Source organism: Macadamia integrifolia, chromosome 8, assembly GCF_013358625.1.
Source record: "Macadamia integrifolia cultivar HAES 741 chromosome 8, SCU_Mint_v3, whole genome shotgun sequence".
NCBI lineage: Eukaryota > Viridiplantae > Streptophyta > Magnoliopsida > Proteales > Proteaceae > Macadamia > Macadamia integrifolia.
Window position 1 is genome coordinate 26,241,683 of NC_056564.1, and position 21,254 is coordinate 26,262,936.

The 21,254-nt window shown below is 39.1% G+C and overlaps 2 protein-coding genes across 2 annotated transcripts in view; one reads left to right on the forward strand and one right to left on the reverse strand.

Annotated features, from left to right (window-relative positions):
* Positions 1-1,505, forward strand: part of LOC122086370 — a 5,682-nt gene extending 4,177 nt beyond the window's left edge. The window contains exon 2 of the mRNA XM_042655143.1: positions 682-1,505. The gene's annotated coding sequence lies outside the window, so the exon portion shown is untranslated. The remainder of the gene's footprint in view (positions 1-681) is intronic.
* LOC122086369 (kanadaptin) overlaps positions 1-21,254 on the reverse strand; it is a 53,883-nt gene that overhangs the window by 22,971 nt on the left and 9,658 nt on the right. Inside the window, exons 3-5 of the mRNA XM_042655142.1 lie at positions 19,996-20,075; positions 8,339-8,394; positions 5,784-5,832 (exon numbers count right to left, since the gene is read on the reverse strand). Coding sequence (XP_042511076.1) covers positions 5,784-5,832; positions 8,339-8,394; positions 19,996-20,075 — 185 coding nt within the window. The remainder of the gene's footprint in view (positions 1-5,783; positions 5,833-8,338; positions 8,395-19,995; positions 20,076-21,254) is intronic.

Sequence of the window (21,254 nt, forward strand, 5' to 3'; positions counted from 1 at the left end):
AGACTGGAAAAAAAAATCGATGGAGTTGTGGTTCAGCTTCTCTATTTGCAGCAGAGTTTTTTTTTTGGCTGATAGAGGTCCGAGGCCGAGACGGAGGTAACAGAGGCTCGGTGGGGTTTCGGAAGGGTTGAAGGCGTGGGATTGGGGTTTCAGCTGGGACGATGGGTATGAATATTTTTTTTTTTGGCTGTTCTCTGTCACGGTAGAGCCGAAAACAGAGAATGGGAAAAAGGAAGAGAACGAAGGAGGATCCTTCGGCTCTGATACCAAGTTGATGGAGAACCCTTAGGGAAGGGAGGGGAAATCAGAGTAGAGAGGGGGGAAAAGGAGGATCACACTAACACGTTCATTCAATAATCAAATTACTCTCTAAATCTTCAGTCGATTACAACCAATATATAGAAAAATAGGAACATGAGATTAGAAACTTAACTGGAATGGAAACTAGCCTAAATTAGGAAACAAGTATAAAAGGAAACCAAAGCAAGGAAATAAATCCTACTCCTACGTTCAAGTTTGGAAACTAAAAGCATGAAATAAAATACTAAGTAAACTACTAATTTTATTTCCAACCCTTGTTGGACCAAAACCCTGGGTTGGACCGGTTCTTCTTGGCTCTTGGCTTCCAAAGCAGGTCATGCTGGTCCAACCAAGAAAGGGCAGCCGTATCTGCATCACCAGGCTTTGAGGCTCTGTTGAACCCTGGTTAGTGAGTACCCATATCTTTCTATTTCAGCCCTACTATAAGAACTTGTGATTACTTTGTGGTTCCTTATTCTGTGGTTCAGATCTGATAATTGTGTTGGAGTGATGGTCTTATTGGGGTTGTTTACCTAGCGTAAACCAACCTTACATCAGTCACTCTGGAGCTGGCGGAATTTTCAGACTCTCACGGAGGACCCTTGGGGAGCTTCTCCAAATACCTTTGGGTAAAAAATTTCCTTTCTTCAGAGTTTCAAGCTTTTTTAATTGCGATGAAGCTTGCCAAGGATTGTGGTTTCACAAAGGTGTGGATAAAGAGTTATTCCAAAATTGTTATCTTGTGTATTGTGAACCAAACAATCCCGTGGAAATGTCTGCAGCAGTGGAGGTTCTTGCTTCCTTATCCCTCTTCTTCAAATATCATGTGGAGGCCTAGATCAAATCAGATTTCACTTTGTGGGATAATGGACATGCATTGTTTTTTCTTGTTGCTTTTTTTACCAAGGGTATGCAGATGGCAATGCCGAAAGTGGATGATTAGGTTAAATTTGTTGGTGTCTTGGCCTCTATTGATGGAAATGCCGTAGGTGGAGGGCCAAGTTTGTTTGAATTTGGTTCAAAAGTTTGGGTGTACCCAAATACAAAGGAGTGTGATGCAGCTTGGCGATGGATTTAGGGAACTATCTTTTGACTTGATTTTTATTTACTCTCCTTTATTATTTGGAGATTAGATTGTCAGACTTTTATTTAGACTTGATTTTTATTTTAGTTGCTATTTAAGTTTAGTTTCCATTTTTAATTAGCTTCCAAAATTATGTAATTATTTTCTTTAAATAGCCTTGTAATGGAGAAGAACTCAGTTTTAGATTTTGAATAATAGAAATTTGATTAAGAGTTTTTTGGTTTTGAAACCATGGCTGCCGATTCCCCTTTCTTCTTTCTCTGAAATTTTCCCATCTCTTCTCTTCCATTCTTTTACTTCCCCTTTATTTCTTCTCCTTCTCTTTTTAAATTCTGGTTTTTTCTTCCCTTACTGTGTTCTGGGCGATAGCACCACATCTAAAAGGAGGCGTCACTGCAGCCTTGTCTCCAATCGATTGACTCTAGGTTTTGGGTCAAAGGTAGACTGTACCTAGGCGACTTACCCCTTGGAGTTTCTGATCTTCACATATCTTATGTGGTGAGAAATCAGAACGACAAACAGACTGAACCCTAGCTTTCCGCCAGATTCAGTTGCAGGTTTCACTACAGGTCTGATTGGGAGCTGTTGAGGCTTGTCGAAGTTGGGTCTACACTCCTCTTCATAGTTGTCACGGCATCACCTAGTCGACGATTTGGCATCCTGGCGGAAATCAAAGGGCATGGCAGTACACCGATTTATGTGAGTCATGATTTGCGGCCGCCAGGGTCGTATAGGCGTCGCCAAGGCAGCGCCATGGACGCCATCTCACACCTATTATACTAATCGATCGCTGCTTTTTTTTTTCTTTTCTTTTTTTTACTTGCTATTAGGTGAAACTGTGAAATACAAAAAGAGAGAAAGTCGAAAACCCTCAAGTCTCACCTCGAAGCTGACCTGCCACCTCCGACTACTGACCTTCTCCTTCTCCAGCACCGGCAGTGAACCTAAACCCTCGAAGCTGACCTACGAGGCTGCAACTGCTGACCTTCTCCTTCTCCTTCTCCGGAAACTAACGTCCTCCTCCTTCTCCGGCAGCAAAACCAAGGTAAGGGGCCTCCTACGACGTCTTTCTCCTTCTCCTTCGTCTTCTTCATCTTGTTCTTCTTTGCTTCTCTTTCTTCTTCTTCTTCTTCAGTCCTTCTCTCCTCATCCTCCGTCTTCTGCTTCTTATTCTTCTTCTTCTCTGCTACTCTGCTTCTTTGCTTCTCTTTCTCCTTCCCTGTTCCTGACAAGTGACTTCCTTCTTCTCTTCTTCTCTTCTTCTCTCCTCCTACGTCTTCTAATTCTTCTTCTTCTCTGCTTCTCTTTCTCCTTCTTCTTCAATTCTTCCCCTTCTCTGTTCCTTCTTCTCTTCTTCTCTCCTTCTCATTTCTCTCCTCCTTCGTCTTATGCTGCTTCTCTTTCTCCTTCTTCTTCTTCGGTTCTTCTCCTTCTCTGTTCCTCCTTCTATGATTAATGTTTCATAACAGCATAAATAGAATTATAGAAATATAGAATTAGTTCTTAATCGAAGTATTGGATTGCTTGTTTTACTGCCTTATTTTAATCCTTTCTTGGATCACTTGTTAAGTTGCTTCTGACTATTGATTTGAATTTTTTTTGGATTTTGATGTTGTTCTAATGGTTTTGGTTAACATATATGTTAATGTTACTGTTTAACAAGTGTTTTATATGTTATAGAGTATATATTCTAGGCTTGTAGCATGCTAAATAACTTTAAAAAATAGGGAAAATAAAAAAGTAGCATACTAAATATTTTTAGAAAATAGAAAAAATAAAAAATGACACACTGGCGATTTGACCGCCATGGCAACGCCAAAACAGGCGATTCATCGCCAAATCGATTAGCCACCCCTCCATTGCCTTGGATAGATTTGACGCCGTGACAACTATGCTCCTCTTGCTGCTGCAATCCATTCCCTGAAACCTGAGGTCGAAACCAGCCCTAGAGGTCGAGATTTGCTGTCCAAATCCTTTTTTTGTTCTACCACCAGCTCTCCTCTCTTACCACTGGTTTCAGTTATCGTGGAGAAGAAGATAAGTTTTTAAAATTACATAAAGATCCCTAGCTGGACTTTATTTCAAGTTATACTCCCTTTCTTTAAAAATTCAGAATAAGCCCTTATATTAAAGTTTTTAGTTCTAGAACTATCCCAGCTGCCATATAATTATTTCTAAGGCCCTGCTTGTTTCTGAAATTACAAGAATACCCTTCAACCATTGTACTTGAGTTTAATTACAGCTTTTCCATTTAGTTGAAGCCCTATTTACAATTCTGCCATTCTATTTTTTGGGTTGAGTTATTTGGTCATTATTGTGGGCCCTAAGCGATCCGATTTCAATATCTTGGAACCCGGATCCGCATCAGAGTGACTTGATTCAGATTGAGGGAGCCCATGTCTCGCAAGAAAGATAAGGTCATGCACATGTCATCCTCTCTTCACCATGAAGATCTTCAGGATGCGGACCTTGAATCTTTATATTCTCTTGATGAAACACCTACAGACCTTTCTCTATTTGCAATTGATTTCCCTGACACAGACTCAGACTCAGAGTCTTCTCTCTCCGAGTTCGAGGAATCTGATCCCCTCTACCAAGTGATACCTTTCCTTTCTCCTACTCAGACTAGTGTCCAACCCCCTGTTCTTCAATGCCAATCAATTTCTCTTCCTCATGTCTCAGTCCAAAAAATCCCTGAACCCTATGCTAAACCTATCAACCTTATTGCCTTCTTAGACACAGGAGCTGCTACCACAATCCTGAACCCAAAAGTCCTCGAATTGCAGATTTTCATGCATGGATCAATGCTGAACTACTTCATGAAGGAGCTTCAACTGTCACTGTCTTGTCTAAGTTTGTTGCAAGATTCCAAGGAAATATCAGGGAATGGTATTTAGCTCTTGGCCCTTGAGTGTATATTGGCCTAGACTCAACAAACTCATGGCACTTTATCCCATCATGATCATCTTCTCCAATCTCTCCGTAGAGAAATTGATCAGGTCCACACTGAACTTGCTGGAATTGCCTCTAGTGTTGCTGATACTACTACAGCTTTTGCCCTTGGCCTAAAAAACCCATAGGTGAATTGGTGAGGAAAGAAATGCTTAGCTTAGGTCTTGTTTATTGTATGACTTTGAATAGAACTGATTGGAGAGCAAGGATCCATGTGGCCTCATTTTGTTGTTCTTGTACCATTTGCTGATCTTTCAGATAACAGTTCTAAAAAATAAAATAAAAAATAAAAAAAACCAAATAAAGAGAATCCCGTATGCAGTTTTACTACCCATATGACCATATTTTAGGCCCATTAAAGTGATATATTACATTAATAACACAAAGGAACAAAGGCCCAACAAATATATAATCCAACCCAAAGCGTTTTTCTAATAAAATAAACCCAATTGAGTGATTTAACTGGATCACTTTCATTTTATCGGCTAAAGAACAAGTATTCCATTACTTCCTCCAAAACTAGATGATTATTCATACAATGTAGACAAGCATAAACATGATGCTCTTTTCAAAAGACTCATAGCTAGTTCTCATGATATCAAATACATCTTGGATATAGTTGTCAAGGCAACTAGGCGATCCAAGGCATTGGAGGGGCGCCAAGGCAACAAGGCACCCGCCAAGGCATTGCCTAAATGCCCTACGCATGCAGCATCTGTAACAGAGCAACAAACTATAACTATGGTCATATATAACATAAAATTCATATCAATGCAAAAAAAATAAAATTATGATAATAATGACCTAATATGAGAAAACCAATATATAATAAACAAAGGCAAAGGATACAATATAAGCATATTCATAAAAAATACAAAGCAATAAACATAAATCAGCATGAACACATGGATTGTCAAAAAACTGATAATATAAGGCATACTGGCACAAGGCCACAAGGTGACACCTAGGCATCCAAAACGGTTGCATTTCTTGCATAAAACAAGGTGTGTTATCGCATTGGACCCAATAAGGCACTTGGATGCGTAGGATGCTTGACAACTATGCTCTTGGAATTCTTCTCGAACTATTAAGTCTGAAATCTAGCGATTCCGCATGAATTTGTCCATAACTGTGCCAAATCAACTAGAATTTCAAACATCTTTGATATATGCATGCATCAACCTCTACTGCGGCAATGTAGTCAATGCATGCAGATTATATTGGGCATGACATGGAATGAGCAAATGCAATGCAATCAGCAGGCCCTTCAGCTGAGGGAAAACATAATGCCATCCCTTGCAGAGCTAAGTGAAAGCAGAAACAAAAAATTATAAAGCCTTGCCATTGGGATATATATTCCAGAAACAACATAATTGACAGGATAAAGCCATGGACATCAAAGACTCAGTTTTCTCATTAGCAAATTATAGTGATAATGAAGTCTTACTGGTGGCATCAACTCCAATGGTCCTTGAAATATATATAATCGAGATGAGCTGTTAAGAATCAGACAAAACATCCATTGATTAGAAATATGATAAATACAGTCACAACATTTTTTTATTGGGAAAAGGTTGGGTATGCCGCCGATTTCAAGTCTGCTAGCACCCACTGTGTCTATCTCTCTCTTCCCTTTTTCTGAAATGACCCTCATATCCTTCCTGAATGATATTCCATCATGTCATCCTATTGGTGCTATCCACTAGCATACTTGATATCGGTATCCCTCTCCCTTTTTTATTCTCATTTCTTTTCTCCTTTTTTTTTTTCCCCTTTATGGGGGGAGGTATAAAACAAGCATTTGCAAAGTAAGGGAACTGCTAAGTATAAACATTTATGCATGGTTGGTGAACTATGAGCATTGAGCACTGTTACAGCAACATAAATTATCTGTAGCCGACAACTCCTTACTTTTTTTCCTTTTCAAAAACCAAGGTAGATGCCCATTCACTAACAAATTAACAATACGAGTATCAACATATATTATTTTCATAATTTTCACTGATTTGATTAAAAGAAATTAAATTATAATTTCTAAAAACAGCTTGCCTAACTAACAGATTCAGAACAATTTAATATCTCAAAACAAAAAAATGAATCTGTGCGCCCCATAAGGTCGTAATTTTTGGACCTCACAATCAAGCTAATTACAATGAAACTACTGAAATTATTAGCCCATGTCCATGAATCAGGAAAAAAAAAAGCCAGTGTTTTTGACTTGCATACATCATGCAGCTATGTTCAAAAATATCAACTCATCACTCCAAATGGTAGTGCCAGTTTTCACAATCTGTCATTCGAATTACGGTTTGAGAAGTAAATCTCATTTTTTCTAATTTCTTTTTCGGCTAAGGAAAATTGAGAGTGGTCGATAGAAGAATAACATAAGAGTTAAGAAAATAATATGAACTCTACAAAAGTCAATATTTTTCTTTTAAGTTCATATCAGTGTTGGGAATATCCTCCTCCATAAGGTTTTGATGCTAACAAACAAGTAGTGTTCTAACAACTATCTCTCTAAGTGTCATGTAAGGGATCACATTGTTGAAGCATCATGTAGAGGACCACATCATTGAAGCTCAAAGACGTAATATGGGCGTTGAAGATTAGAAGTTGATTAAAGACTTAAATTGAAGATTACAAGACTCATTTGAAGACTCTTGAAAAATCTTGAAGACTTGAAGAATTCAATTACTTCTAGATTAGGTTGTAATTTACACATACACGCACTACACCCATGCACTCATGCATTTTAAATAATGAAAAAGACACATGAAAACAACCCAAGGCATATTGACTCTCTTGTGTGACTGCCAGGCAGTCAAAACACAAAACAGAGCCCAACCGGCAACTGCCACTTGATCTCTGTGATGGTTTTTTCCATCAGAAAACATAAACAGAAGCCATCCGACAACTTCCGAATGGAACTGGCAACTGCCGGATTTATCTGAAAATTGAACTGGCTAGCCGGATCAATTCCGGATCACATGACTGTGCATTGATCAGCCCACAAAGAGCAACCGACAACTTCCGGTTGGAAGCGGCAATTGCCGGTTGACCTCCAGAGAACCCCAACAGCTATATTTTGAGTCTAACGGCTAATTTCATACAACTGGACTAGGAAGCGGCAACTGCCGATTGAGAAAATTTCTATCCGTTAGAAATTATTCTCCTTCCAAATTGGGTGATTTTGTTGCCCAAATTAAGCCTAGTCTCTGCCTATATAAATACCCCACTAATGACTTTAATAATTAACTATTAAGAAAGCTCTTAGCAATCATATCAAAGTCAATTGTGAGAATCAACCATTATTTTATTGAGTTCACAAGCTAAAGTCAAACACGTTCTTCAGGAACTCAAAAATTTCAGAAAAGTCTCTTTCACAACTCTACACTCAAGGGAGACTACAAAAGGTGCATTCTATCATACATTTGCATATTCACTTTGCACGCACCGCACGAGGTTAACTCGAATAATTCTATTCCACTTGTTTAATTTATTACTTTTACATTTTCCTAGACTGTAATTAGGATTGTGTAAGGATCCTCTTGTCCTCAAAAGAGTAAGGTGTCTCTCTACCATTAAACAGGATTGTAAAAGGTGTCTCTCTACGTTGAAGGGGATTGTAAGGATACTCTTGTCCTAAACAAGATTTTGTAAAGGTTTTCTTCCCCCCTACTGTACTAAAAGGGAGAGCTAGTGGAATACCTTACAAGTGGAACTTGTAGGGAGTGGACTAGACTCAAGTTGAGTCAAACCACTATAAATCTCGGTGCAATGTGATTGTTTATCTTTTATTCCGCAATTATTTTTACAATCACACTTGGGAAATTCGAAAAGATTAAAATTTCACTAGCATAACCTATTCACCCCCCTCTAGGTTATTTCAATCAGTAGGGTAAAAAACCAATTAACAAAGTATGTAATCAAAAGTAATACAAGGAAACAAATAACAAGGAACCAAGGCACAAAAGAAAACAAAAATTAAAAAAATTTACTCACTTTCCAAATCGTATCACATCACCAACATGCAACTCAGTGTACACCTTTTTCGTCACCTAATCAAATGAAAAGAAGGATCCATTAGAGAAGTGATATCCAGAGTAATCAAGAGCAAGACAAGCCAGAACCAATTTACACATCATCAATCTCTTCAAAGAATGAATAAATTAATATCCAATGAACTGAGATATGTTAGAAACGGGTGTGCTCCGATGAATTTTTCTTTGGATTGGTTTACCAGAACAGCCAGTTTCTAAAGCTTAGCAGATTGCAGAGCCATATCTGCCATGAGGCAGCTTACCTAGAACCCATATTTGGCAGCAGGTAGGTGACAAAATTCCATCCATGTAAGACACACGAAGATGGAAAAATACAGCATTAAAGAATGTAAGAAATTTTCAAAAACTGTTAGACAGACTTAAATACAAAGTTACCTTTATATATGGTTAGCAATCAGTTTTTTATTTTTTATTTTTCTTTTCAATTTCAATCACTTCAAGCAACAGAAATGCATAAACTATAATCTATTTAAAATGGAAAAATAAGAAGTGGATTTTAAGATGTGATATATGGAAAAATAAGAAGAGCAAGTTTTAAGATGCCCAAAAGGCCCCGGATGGAAAAAGAAACCCAGAAAATGGAGAAAACAAAAATAAAGAGAAAAATAAGCAGCAGCAGCAGCAACCACCATATCCCAACCAACCCACCTCAACAAAACAGCATCCACCGAATAACGAAACCTGACTCATAAATACCTCTTTACACCACAGCACCTAAACAGAAGCCTCATCAGGACAGCCCATACATCAGAAATCCACAAAGAAGAAAATAAGATTTTAGGACGTGCAAGACATAGATCTCTCAAGGTGGGGTTACTTTTGCACATACCCAACCATGGCATGACCCCAAACAGAAAATGTCTCTGCTCCCATCCTCAAGAGCAAGTGGGGTAACCACCATTAGTATGAGTCAGTTGATTACCTTGAACGTGTTTCATTTATTCTAACGCCAGAGCTCCCTTAATCTATCCCCCCCCCCCTTTTTGTCTCCCTTCTTTTATAGTAAACTTTATTCAAATACATCAATCTTGATTTTCCCTCTTCCTGGTCTGAACAGTTCTCCATATCATTAACCCTGGCATCAACTACACTCATGTATTGAACTCACTTGATACCAATTCTGGCCTACGTCCGAGAGGCTGGCCTTAGAACCTTTCTAGATTATTTTTCCTTCAGTTTTGTTGGTACTCTCCGCTAACACAAACTCTGAATATCTTCACTTTCATCCACCAATATCAACCATTACCTACTCTATAAAGAAAATCAAACCAAGGTAACAAAAATAGTTGTGTTGTGATAGCCATTGGCAATCAAACCTTCATCAACTCCTATGTCTACTCGTGTTATTAGTTGTTACTACGAATGCCCTCCACACAGTCTGCAGTAAAGCATATCTTCATCATTCTAAATTTGAAGCCATACCTCCATAGTCTAATCAATAAATACCATGCTGATGGCAATTTTTAATGCATGGAATTCCTCTCAATGCTAAATACAATTATTCAGTTGCTGAAAGTAATTTTAGTTTTGTGTAGATCTTCTATTGTAGCCAAGCGGTAGGAGGCCAGAAGCACCTTTCTGAAATCCAAACTTTGAAGATAACATTAAAATTGAATCTAAATGCATGTTCTTCCCTAACAGTTTTCCACCTACCAGAAACAACTATACATGTTACACCCGTGCCCTAATCCGGTGAAATTTGAACTTTTGGTGATAGGTGATACACCAAAGAGTGTCACCACCAGTGAATTTTGGATTGCAGCAGTCTACTGCTTGGAGGGAAGGGATGACCCTACATGTCAAAGCAGACTTTGCGGGGATACCTAGAAGGGTTTCAGACCTTCGAAACCTTGGTAGTAAGTATCCTAACCTTACTACTTCACTCTACTAGAGCATAATAGGTATACTCCAATTAAATGTGCACAAACCCCTGTGGGAACCCCCTGCCCAAATGGGCAAAGGCACTGAAGAAATCCAGTCAAAACAAGTACAGCAAGGGCCATGGGCTGATCAACCTACCAATGGTAGGTGATCTACAGGTTAGACCTGCCAGAGGGTTTGTACTGTCAAAATTGAGCTATTGGCCATGGGACCCAACATATCACGGTCGTACTTTTCAATATGTTTCCCATGCATGGAACACCACTCCTACCATTCGATTAAAGACTTGTGGAGTCACAGTGGTGGATCAACGTGGTCCAATAATTAGAATAATGGATTGGCCAAGGCAAACAGACCTTAGTTGCCTTAGTCTATAGATTAATTGTGAGCCTTAAAAGTTCATTTATTTCCAAACCAAACCATGAGAGGAGATAGAAGAGAAAGGAATGAGAAGAAGAAGCAGAAAGGAATGAGACGAAGGAAGGGAAGAGCTTTGGATTTGGGTTTTTACCTCCCGCATTGTGTACCCAAGGTAGCTGGTTCATCTCCACCTTTTCCCCTCTTCATTTCCATGCTTTTTTTGGGTTTTTATGGGGTCTAAAACTAGTGTTAAGGCTTGGGGTTTGAATAAGCACACTCAATTGTGCTTGTAGAATCCCAATGCACACCCACCAACCTGAGGTTTGAGCTCAACCAACTTAGGATAAGTGATTTGGGTGAAAACCCACTTTTTTAGGGTTTCAACGGAGATTCAGTCGGATCTCTTGATTTCACCATAGGAAGTGTGGTCTGATAGGTTCAAATGAAAGATTGAGTGACCCTCTACAATCTATATGGACCAAAAATGGCCTTGGGAAAGTAAGTGGTTGGGATTTGAGCCAAATTGCAATATTCGTGCTGCCACCAACCGATTTAACTGGTAGATCACATAACTCACCAGTGAGACCTACTGATGGGCTTTCAGCAAATTGCTAAAGCCACTGGTCCACCTAGCGGTTGGACCCAACCTACCGGTAGCATCTACCGGAGGGTCATGCTGAACTGCTCTGAACTCCAATTTGGGACTTTTTGGGGACCTTCTTAAGGACCCTTTAGCACACATTTTAACACTTTTATAACCTTGTAACTAGGCCAGAGACAAATCATTTCAGAGAGGCCTAGCGAGGTTTGATTCAGACATTCTTACTGGATTTTCTCACCAAGTCGGTCGACGAGGTAAGTGGTGGTCTGAACTTAATTTGGAGTGTTTTAAATTTAGAAATAATGTATGCCATTTCAAGCATATGTTTTATGAATATTATAACATGTATGCTCTATTAAACTGTATAAAATGTGATAATGATACATTGAATGTTGAGTGTACATGGGATCCGGTGTGGCCGAGGGGAATTATGGTACTGTGATCACCACAATGTGGATTGCATCATGCATTGGGTGTGCACTAGTCTAAGTTTGGATATAGGTAAGCAGTGCGGCCGATGGTAATTCCAGTATCGTGTATCCCATACTAATTGAATGTATGCTAGACTAGGCACGGACATGGAATGCAATGTGGCCGATGGGAATTCCAGTGCTGCATGTCCATACTAACTGTATTAATATGAAAGGCATGTTTACTATTGTGGTTAGGTATAACTACCATGTGCTACGACCCTTTACCAATAGGGGTTGCTGTGTTGGATAACCCACCGTGGTATGTTCGATGAACCATTCCAGAATGTCACTTCCGTGGTACGATGTGATTGTTGCCTAAGGCAAAAACTAGCCAAACGTGGCCAATGGTAATTCCAATCACATGGTTGCCAAGATGGGATTAACTGGAGTTTCTAAGTGACTGAAGACACATTCTCGGACTGGCAGGCTCTATTCACAACTAGTGTTTGTATTTTTGGGTGACCGATGTACAAGTTCCGGGACCAGGGATACTGCCTAATGTGTCGTAGACTCGTAGTAGCATTAACCCTACTTCGTTGTATGCTAAGTGGTTAATAATAAATGAATATCATTCTCGCACCATAGATTATATGTGCTTGTTTGCATGAACCTCATCACTAACTTAAGGATCAAGAGCTCGTTTCATTTCGATATTTCGGTGATTTCAAAACCATCAAAATATCCAAAATTCGCCAAAATAGTGTACTTTTTCCCATATGTTTTGCTGGTCATTTTGGGGGGCTAATGGCTAAAGTGGCCAAAATTAGCAAAATAAGCAAAACGAAATGACCGAGATGGCCAAAATTTTGACTAAATAGTGCATTTTTTGGGCCAAAATGAGCGAAAATTCGAAGCAAAATTAATGTAGGACTAGATTTGACAAACCAAACTAGACCCAAATTGCAGGAAAGTTTAAACAAAAGAACAACCAAATAATCTCCACAACAGTTCACAGCAGACTAGTATTAACTGATATAATAGAAAAAATTTCTGACAAATGAAAATCAACAGTTCAGGAATAATGTAATGAACTAACAGCCAAAGACTACTGTTGCAAACCACCAAAGTAAGAAGCCAAACACTAGGTTATATAGTCAACAGACTCCAGCAAAACAAAACTAAAATCAGAATTCAGATCTGGGCAGAATCCATAATCGGCCAGAACTGAGGAACAGTCCACTTCAGCAGGAACCAATGGTCTGATTGGCCTCAAAATTGGATTGAACATCCTTCTAAATAGGACTAACCTTCAATCAAAATTAGAAGGCCATCGGATGGCCAGAACTCCCAAAACAGCTAGGCCTACAGTAGATAAAATAGAGAATCTTAACCCAAAAATTCTGCAGACAGATTAGACCTCTTACCTTGCTTGAAGAATCTTGCAATTAACCTGGCTTGATAGAACAGTAGTGGAGCCTTATAGTAACCTTGACGAAGAAAAAAAAACACTTGAAGAAGAAGAAAACACTATAGCTGATCCTCCCGGGCTTCCCACCGCAAGGAGTCGAATGGATCAAACACCACTCGCTTCTACTGTGATCAAACACACAGCAATCCCGGCAGAGACATAGCACCAAGCTTCTTTTTTCATTCATAAATCGTAGCTCTACTAATGAGAGCTCTCCTTTCTTTATAATAATGATGGGGGGATTTACAAAATAGAAACTAAGTTTAGTTTCCAAAATTGAAATAGGAAACTAAATAAAAAACAACTCCTCTAGTTTCCAATTCTGAAAATAGAAGCTAGGAAAATACAATTACTGAAATTAGAAACTAACTTATGACTGAAAATTAGAAACTAGCTAGGTACTGAAATTAGAAACTAAATAACCCCATCTAAAAAGGAAACAAATCTGTGAATCTCGTATGCAACCTTAGAACCCCTAGTTTGGGCCCATAAAAGTGGCCTATTACACTCAAAACCACATAGACTAAAGGCCTAACACATATACAATCCAACCCTAGGCTTATTTCTAATAAAACAAGCCTATTTTAGCTATTAATCTGCATCAAAAATGACCGAAATATTACCAAAATTATGTACTTTCTGTGTTTCGTATGCCATTTCATTTCCGTAAAAAAATACCGAAATATCCAAAATTTCGAAGAGATATCGCCAAGTTTTCGAACCATGCCCTCATTGATCTAGTTGGAGCTCACACCATGTGTGTGTTTCTTTTAGGTGATGATGCAGGTACCATTGTACCTATGAGCAATGACACCTCCTCCATAGCCGATTATGGTGGTGATTGGTAGACACCAGAGCTGAAGAGCATGATGTAGATTATGCATGCGACAGTTGTGCCTACATTGCACCGTGATCGAGGGCCTTGTTGTCGTCATGATTCTTTTTTGTTATCTTTGGATATTCTACTCTGTAATATGTTATGATTACGTCATGTAACTAGATTATTGATAAACTTGTTAATATTCTGTTATCACTTTTAGTTCTCCCCGGCATTTGAACTTGATTCTATTTATTACTATTCCGCTGCATCTAATATCAGAGTGGTTCTAGTTATAGGTTGTGACAGTTAAGGTAATGCTATAAGAGATCCTGGTAGTGTTATAGGGCGGGTAACCATCCTAGTCATACCACAGGCACTTAAGTGGGGAAGACGTGTGACAGTACCTAGTAAACAAAGGAAATAAAGCTAAGTTAGCTTTAAAGTATATGGTATGAACTGGATCACTTTTCAGATTATCATCCCAAAACTGTTGAAGACAGTACTACATACACCAAACATTTGGATAAAATTAGGGTGTATGATTTCTTGGTTGGTTTGAATGTCAAATATGATCAGATTCGTGTTCAAAAACTAAGCAAATCTCTCTTCCCTACTCCGGAACGGTCCTTTGCCCAAGTTTATACGGAGGAATGTCGTCGTAACTCTATGCTACATACTCATACTATGGAAAAGTCAGCCCTATAGACTAGATCCACTACTACCTCTAAAGGAGCAAATCAAACTGGTGATACCGCCAAGAAGATTGTTAAATGTGAACATTGCCACAAGCCATACCACACCAAGGCCAACTAGGAAGCTCCATGGAAAACCTGCTGATTTTGAGGCAAAGAGTGCTCAGGGTCGATCTAAAACTAAAGCCCATCAAGCTGAGACAGTGGAGACTCCACCTACAACTAATATGAGACTCTCCCAGGAGGAACTCCACTCTTTTAGACATATGCTCAAGGCTTCCAATTCCTTAACTCCTGCCAATCCAGTCCCCTTAGGTTCCAATTTGGCGCACTCAGGTATTTTTGGCAGTCATTGTGCATCAGTCATCTCCACTCCCCGGATCATTGACTCTAGTGCCACTGATTATATGACCGGTTCCTCCACTTTATTTCACCAGTATTCCCCCACCTCGGGTAAAGAAATAGGGTAACAGATGGCACCCTATCATCTATCTTCGGAAAGGGTTCTATTAAGTGTTCTTCTATACCTCTATCTTCAGTTTTGCATATCCCTAATTTTACTACTAATTTGCTAACCGTTAGTAGTCTTACTAAGGACTTAAACTGTAAAGTGAAAGTAACTTTTTTCTTTCCCATTGCATTTTTCAAGATCCGATAATGGAGAAGACGATTGGATGTGGTAAGGTGCAGGGTGGTATTTATTTGGTTGATGATGGTTGTCTCCCTACGGCTGCAGCATCAACTACTCCTCATTAACTACACTCTGCTACTTATGAATCGAATCAGTGGCATTGTCATTTGGGACACCCACCAACTGGGACCTTATCTCTTTTATTTCTGCATTTAGTTAAATCATGCACTAGGGATGAACACTTTTGTGAGGCATGTACTCTGACTAAACAAACTCGTTCCAGTTATTTACCTTTAAATAAAAGAAGCTCTTCTATTTTTCATTTGGTTCATTCTGATGTATGGGGTCCATCTCGTCGGACATCTATTTCTGGGAAAAGGTGGTTTGTGTCCTTTCACTCTAGAACTATTTGGATTTACATGACGCAGCACAAAAATGAAGTGTTCAGTTGCTTTCAGCGGTTCCATAAAATGATTCAAATACAGTTCAATGCAACTCTGAAAATTATGCGGTGATAATTTGAAAAGAGTACATAGAGGGTCAATTTCAAAAATACCTAGTTGATCATAATATTCTTCATTAGACAAGCTGTGTTGACAATCCTGCTCAAAATGGGGTGATTGAACGCAAGAATAGGCACTTGTTGGATATTGCTCGAGCCATGATGTTCACTAGACAGGTTCTATCTCAATATTGGAGTGATACTATCCTCACAGAGTCACAGCAGCCTATCTAATCAATCATATGCCGACGCGTGCTTCAACCAAAGGACTACATCCTTCCTGGTTCTTCCAAAGACTTTTGTGTGTGCCTGTTATGCTAGGGATCATCATTCACCAGGAAAAATGGAACCTCGAAGTAGTAAGTGTATCTTTCTGGGTTACTCTCCTACACATAAAGGATACAGGTGTTACCATCCTCCTACCCTGCGTAGTATGGTAAAATGGATGTGTTTCATGAATCTGTTGGTTACTACTCATCGTCACCTCTTCGGAGGGAGTCTGGTCTTACTAGTGAAGAAGAGATGACTCTAAATCTGCTTACTCCACTAGTATACCCATCATCTTCACCTCAGGATTTTCTTACTCCACTAGACAGTGAAGGGATAGAACCTATTGTTCCAACTCAGGGGGAGATGACTCCAGTTTAGAGAACCATTAGTGAATTACAGAGACAAATTGATGACTCCACTCTTCAAGTTTATCATAGGGGACATACCAAGGATAAGCAACTTCAAACCATCACCACTACTGATGTAGATAAGTCACTTGGGCTTATTTTATTGTAAATAAGCCTTGGGTTGTGTTATATATGTGTTGGGCCTTTGATCCCATAGGTTTTCTTTGAAATGGGCCACTTTAATGGGCCTAAAATATGGGTAGAAGACAGAAAAACGGGATTTAATTCATTAGTTTAGTTAGTTGCTATTTAATTAAATAAAGGCCCATTAGGCCATTGGTCAGTTGTAAAGTCCTATATGGACTATTAGTTAGTTAGTTCTACTCCATGTGGGAGTCATAAAGTCAAGTCCTAGTCCTATTTTGAATTCCTAGTTGTAGTAGGAGTGTCTAGTCCTATTGGGAAACCAGCTCCTAAGTAGTTTGATTGCTATTCTGCCCTTTATAAATAGAGGAGCCTATATACTCATAATTAAAGATTTGAATGAATGAATTATTGAGTGATTACTTTTTAGCTAAAAAAACTGTTATTGAGAGGTGAGATGCCTAAACCTTTGAGGGGTGTGATACCCAAAACCTGAGGGGTGAGATACTTATTCCTTTATTCTCTTTCACCCTTCTCAACCCTCCATCGATTCTTCTTTTTCTATATTTATTTTCTGTTTATTGTTATTAGAAGTTCAGACATGTTAAAGCATACAAAATCAGAATCAGCCAGCCAAAGAGTTCTTGTTCTTGAAGCCAATCGACCCCATTGCTACCCAAGTTTGAGATCTGATCTACAGATCCTTTGGAGGATTGGTTCTATAATCTAAGATCAATCGATCATCTCTTGAAGGTTATCTGAAGAAGACAAGTTGATGTTCCTGCAGAATTCTTCACATTCTCTCTCTTAGGTCTGAAAATCAAGAAAGTGCGTAACTCCATAACCAGCCGTCAGAAACCCTTCATATTTGGAGGTTTTTGTGCCCTCCCTAGGGACTATCTACACCCAAAAGTACAGCTCAATCGAACTCCCATAGACCTGACCGCACCTTTCTCTCTCCAGCTCTATAGAAGGTCTTTCTCTCTTCTATCGGGTTGGGTTTTGGGCTTGTTTTGCTCCTATATGGGTATTGTATCCTTGGGGGTTTATTTGATGGTATTATTTCTTTGTTTTTTGCTCCTATTTGTATTGTTTGGGGTTATAAACTACGGAGTTAGTTACTTGTAATCTACTCCTGCATTAACTACTACAAAACCTTTACACATCCCTTCGCCAACCTTGGAGCCAGAACCAATTAAGCCTCATACTTCAGGTATAATTTCTTATCCTGACCAACATATTGCCGTCAGAAAAGGCACTACGACTTGCACTCAACAGCCTATATCTCAAGTTGTTTCATATGATTCCCTTTCTCCCTCATATCGTGCTTTTATGTTTTCCCCTTCATCTACTTGTGTCCCCTAGAATAGGCAGAAAGCTTTTGTAGATAAAAAATGGAAGGCCGCAATGGAGGAAGAAATGGATGCCTTAAAAAGAAACTCTAAATGGGAACTTGTGACTCTTCTTCCACCTGAGAAGAGACCTTTTGGTTGTAAGTAGGTGTTTGTGGTAAAACAGAAGATCGATGGTTCTGTTGACAGATAGGCTAAAAGGTTCATTCAGACATATGGAATTGACTACCAGGAGACGTTTACTCCAGTTGCCAAGTTGACCTCTATGCGAGCGTTACTCTCATGTGTTGTGAATCTAGGATGGGAACTCTAAAAACTTGATGTAAAGAATGCTTTCCTCCATGGAGAGCTCGATGAGGAAGTTTATATGGAAACTCCACCAGGTTTCTCTAGCACAAGGACTCAAGGCAAGGTCTGTAAGTTGAACCGTGCTCTCTATGGTTTGAAGCAGTCACCTAGAGCATGGTTTGGAAGATTTCACAAGGTTATGACATCTGTGGGTTATAAGCAGAGTAATGCTAGCCACACATTATTCATAAAGAGGTTTGGTAAAAAAGTTACTATGCTCATTGTCTATGTGGATGACATTGTGGTAATAGGAAATAATAGTACTGAGATTAATCATCTCAAGGGTTTTTTGGGTAAAGAATTTGAGATAAAAGATCTTGAAAAGTTAAGGTACTTTCTTAGGATTAAAGTTGTCATGTCTTCAAAAAGCATCTTTCTCTCCTAAAGGAAGTACATCCTTGATCTGCTGTCCAAGACAGGTACGTTGGGTTGTCATCCTTCTGATATTCCTATGCAAGCTAGTACCCGGCTCAAGGAAAAGGAGGGTGAACCAGTTGACAAAGGCCACTACCAACAATTAGTAAAAAAACTGATATATCTCTCATACACGACCTGACATTGCTGTGGCTATGAGTTTGGTCAGACAGTTTATGCATATGATCCCTATTCCTCTCATATGGAAGTTGTTATGCGTATCTTATAATACTTGAAGTTAACTCCAGGAAAAGGGATCCTCATATCTCCTCATGATCACCTCCGAGTTAAAGCTTATCCAGATGTTAATTGGACTGGTTCACCTGACAGAAAGTCCATCTCTGGTTATTGTACCTTCGTAGGAGGGGCGCAATAAGAAGCAGAATGTCGTGGCTAGATCTAACGCTAAAGTAGAATTTCGTGCCATGGCTTAGGGGATTTGTGAGTTACTATGGTTGCGTACACTTTTAGATGCTATTGGTGTACCTGTTTGTCTTCTTATGATGCTTCACTGTGATAACAAGGCTGCTACCAGTATCACTCATAATCCGAACCAAACACGTGGAGATTGATAGACACTTCATCAAAGAGAAGTTGGATGCTGGTTTGATTTGTGTTCTTTTTGTGAAGTCTGGTGATCAACTAGCTAATGTGTTTACTAAAGGGCTAGTTGGAAAGCTATTTTATCCTAGTTTAGTCAAGTTAGGCATGTGTGACATCTATGCACCAACTAGAGGGGGAGTGTTAGAATAAGGATAACTGTGCTGCAGGAGCACACTAGAGGTTTTCCCCCTCCACCGACCCTAATTAGAATGGAGCCGCTGGATGGGGGGTATACTTGTAATTATTTTATAGTTTCTGTTTTGTACTCCTATCATGATTCTATATTATAAATAGAAGACTTGTATGATCAATTAAAGACACACAAGCATTCTCCCATTCATCCTGTTAACAGAAGTATACAAACATAAAGGAGAATCATGTAAGAAAGTATATCCTTTAAGAATAACAAAACCTTCCACGGTGAAGTTAGAAGTGACAATTAATTCTCCTACCTTTTTTTTCTTTCTTTCTTTCTTTTTTTTTTTTTTATTTTGGGATAAATCTCTTGTCATGTTGTCTATTCCACACCTATATTTGCTGAAGTGCAGGAAACATTTTCCAAGAATGGCATGAAAATTCAATACCATAGGTCTAGCATCTAGGATTGCAGTTTTCAATAGTACAACTTGATATACCAGGCTAAGGCTAATGTTCAGAATCTACTCTACATGATAACAATTTCTTAAGCATTCAGGCTTCTTGTTGATATAAATCACAAAGCACAAACCAACTAACAAGCTCCAAAGAAGTACCTGCTTCTTATTGACAAAAGTGCCGTGTGTACTGCCAAGGTCATAAAGGTAAGTATCTCCATCCTTCTTGAATTGAAGAACTGTCTCAAGAACAAAGATAAGTGATTAGCCAACACAGTCAATCAAGACAAATTGGAGATGGAACACCACATGACAAATTTAATGGACATTTTCAATGTAATGCCACATTATCTATCTACGTTTCTTAAATCATGAAGGGTATCCAGCTCCAGTCCTAGCACCCTTAACTTCTATGTTATTTACTCCATGTCTTAAGATCATGGTTTCAAGATTTGGGATTGAATCAGGATCCAAAGCAGATGGTCCACTAGCCATTTGTAGGGGGAGCAGAATCTGGCCGATCCCGGCCAATCCAGATCGGAACCAGCTGGACTCAATACAGATTCCAATTCCAAGTTTTTAATCCTTGCTTATGATAGATAATGAAGATTCAAATTTGTTTCTTCAACCGATTAGGTTTCACATGAGCCCACTTACTATAGAAAGGGTGTTTTCCAATCAAGAAAACAAAGTTTTGAAAGATCATTGGCAAGTAGATTACCATGGTTCCAAGATGCACTGGATCAAACCAATACAAGGGATTAGAATACTACATGGTTAAGAAATTTGATTAGCTACCTAATGAATCATACATAACATTATTTAGTTTGTGGGGTTCATCCTGTATCCCCTGGTTTTGGTCATCGGGCCCGGGCAAGGCCAATGCTTGACTAAGGTTCGGATCTTCAGCCACCGCACCTGCCCGGGCAGGCCCAACTGCAACTCCAGATCAACTGGATTATGGTTGCATTCTATGGTAAAGCAATGTAGGAACTAATGGCATACCCCAAATTTTGGTTTACATCTAGGATTCCAAAACTATTGCGGCCTCTGAAGAGTGGAAAGGGCAATCATAGTCAAGCTAAGTAGCAAACAGAAAATAACAGATAGTGGTTGCTGGATGCAAAAGTAAGAGTCCTAGTGATGCAGTGCAGGTCCAACGATTGGGCTTCAAAGGAGGTTCTAGTCTGGTCCTTATTTTGGGGCTATTGATCAAGTCAATTTCTACCCAAGATAGCCATCGATACCTCAGCTTTTGAAGTTCTGGATTAAAATTTTATGCTACAAATAGGTTTAGCAGTTTGGTGGGTTAGTAATTGGTGACAAGATAATGGTTAGCGTTGATGCATTATGCTCTGGCAGTGATTTGGTGGCAGTTTGATGGAGACTTGTTGGTGAAAAGGGCTGGTTGTAAGGAT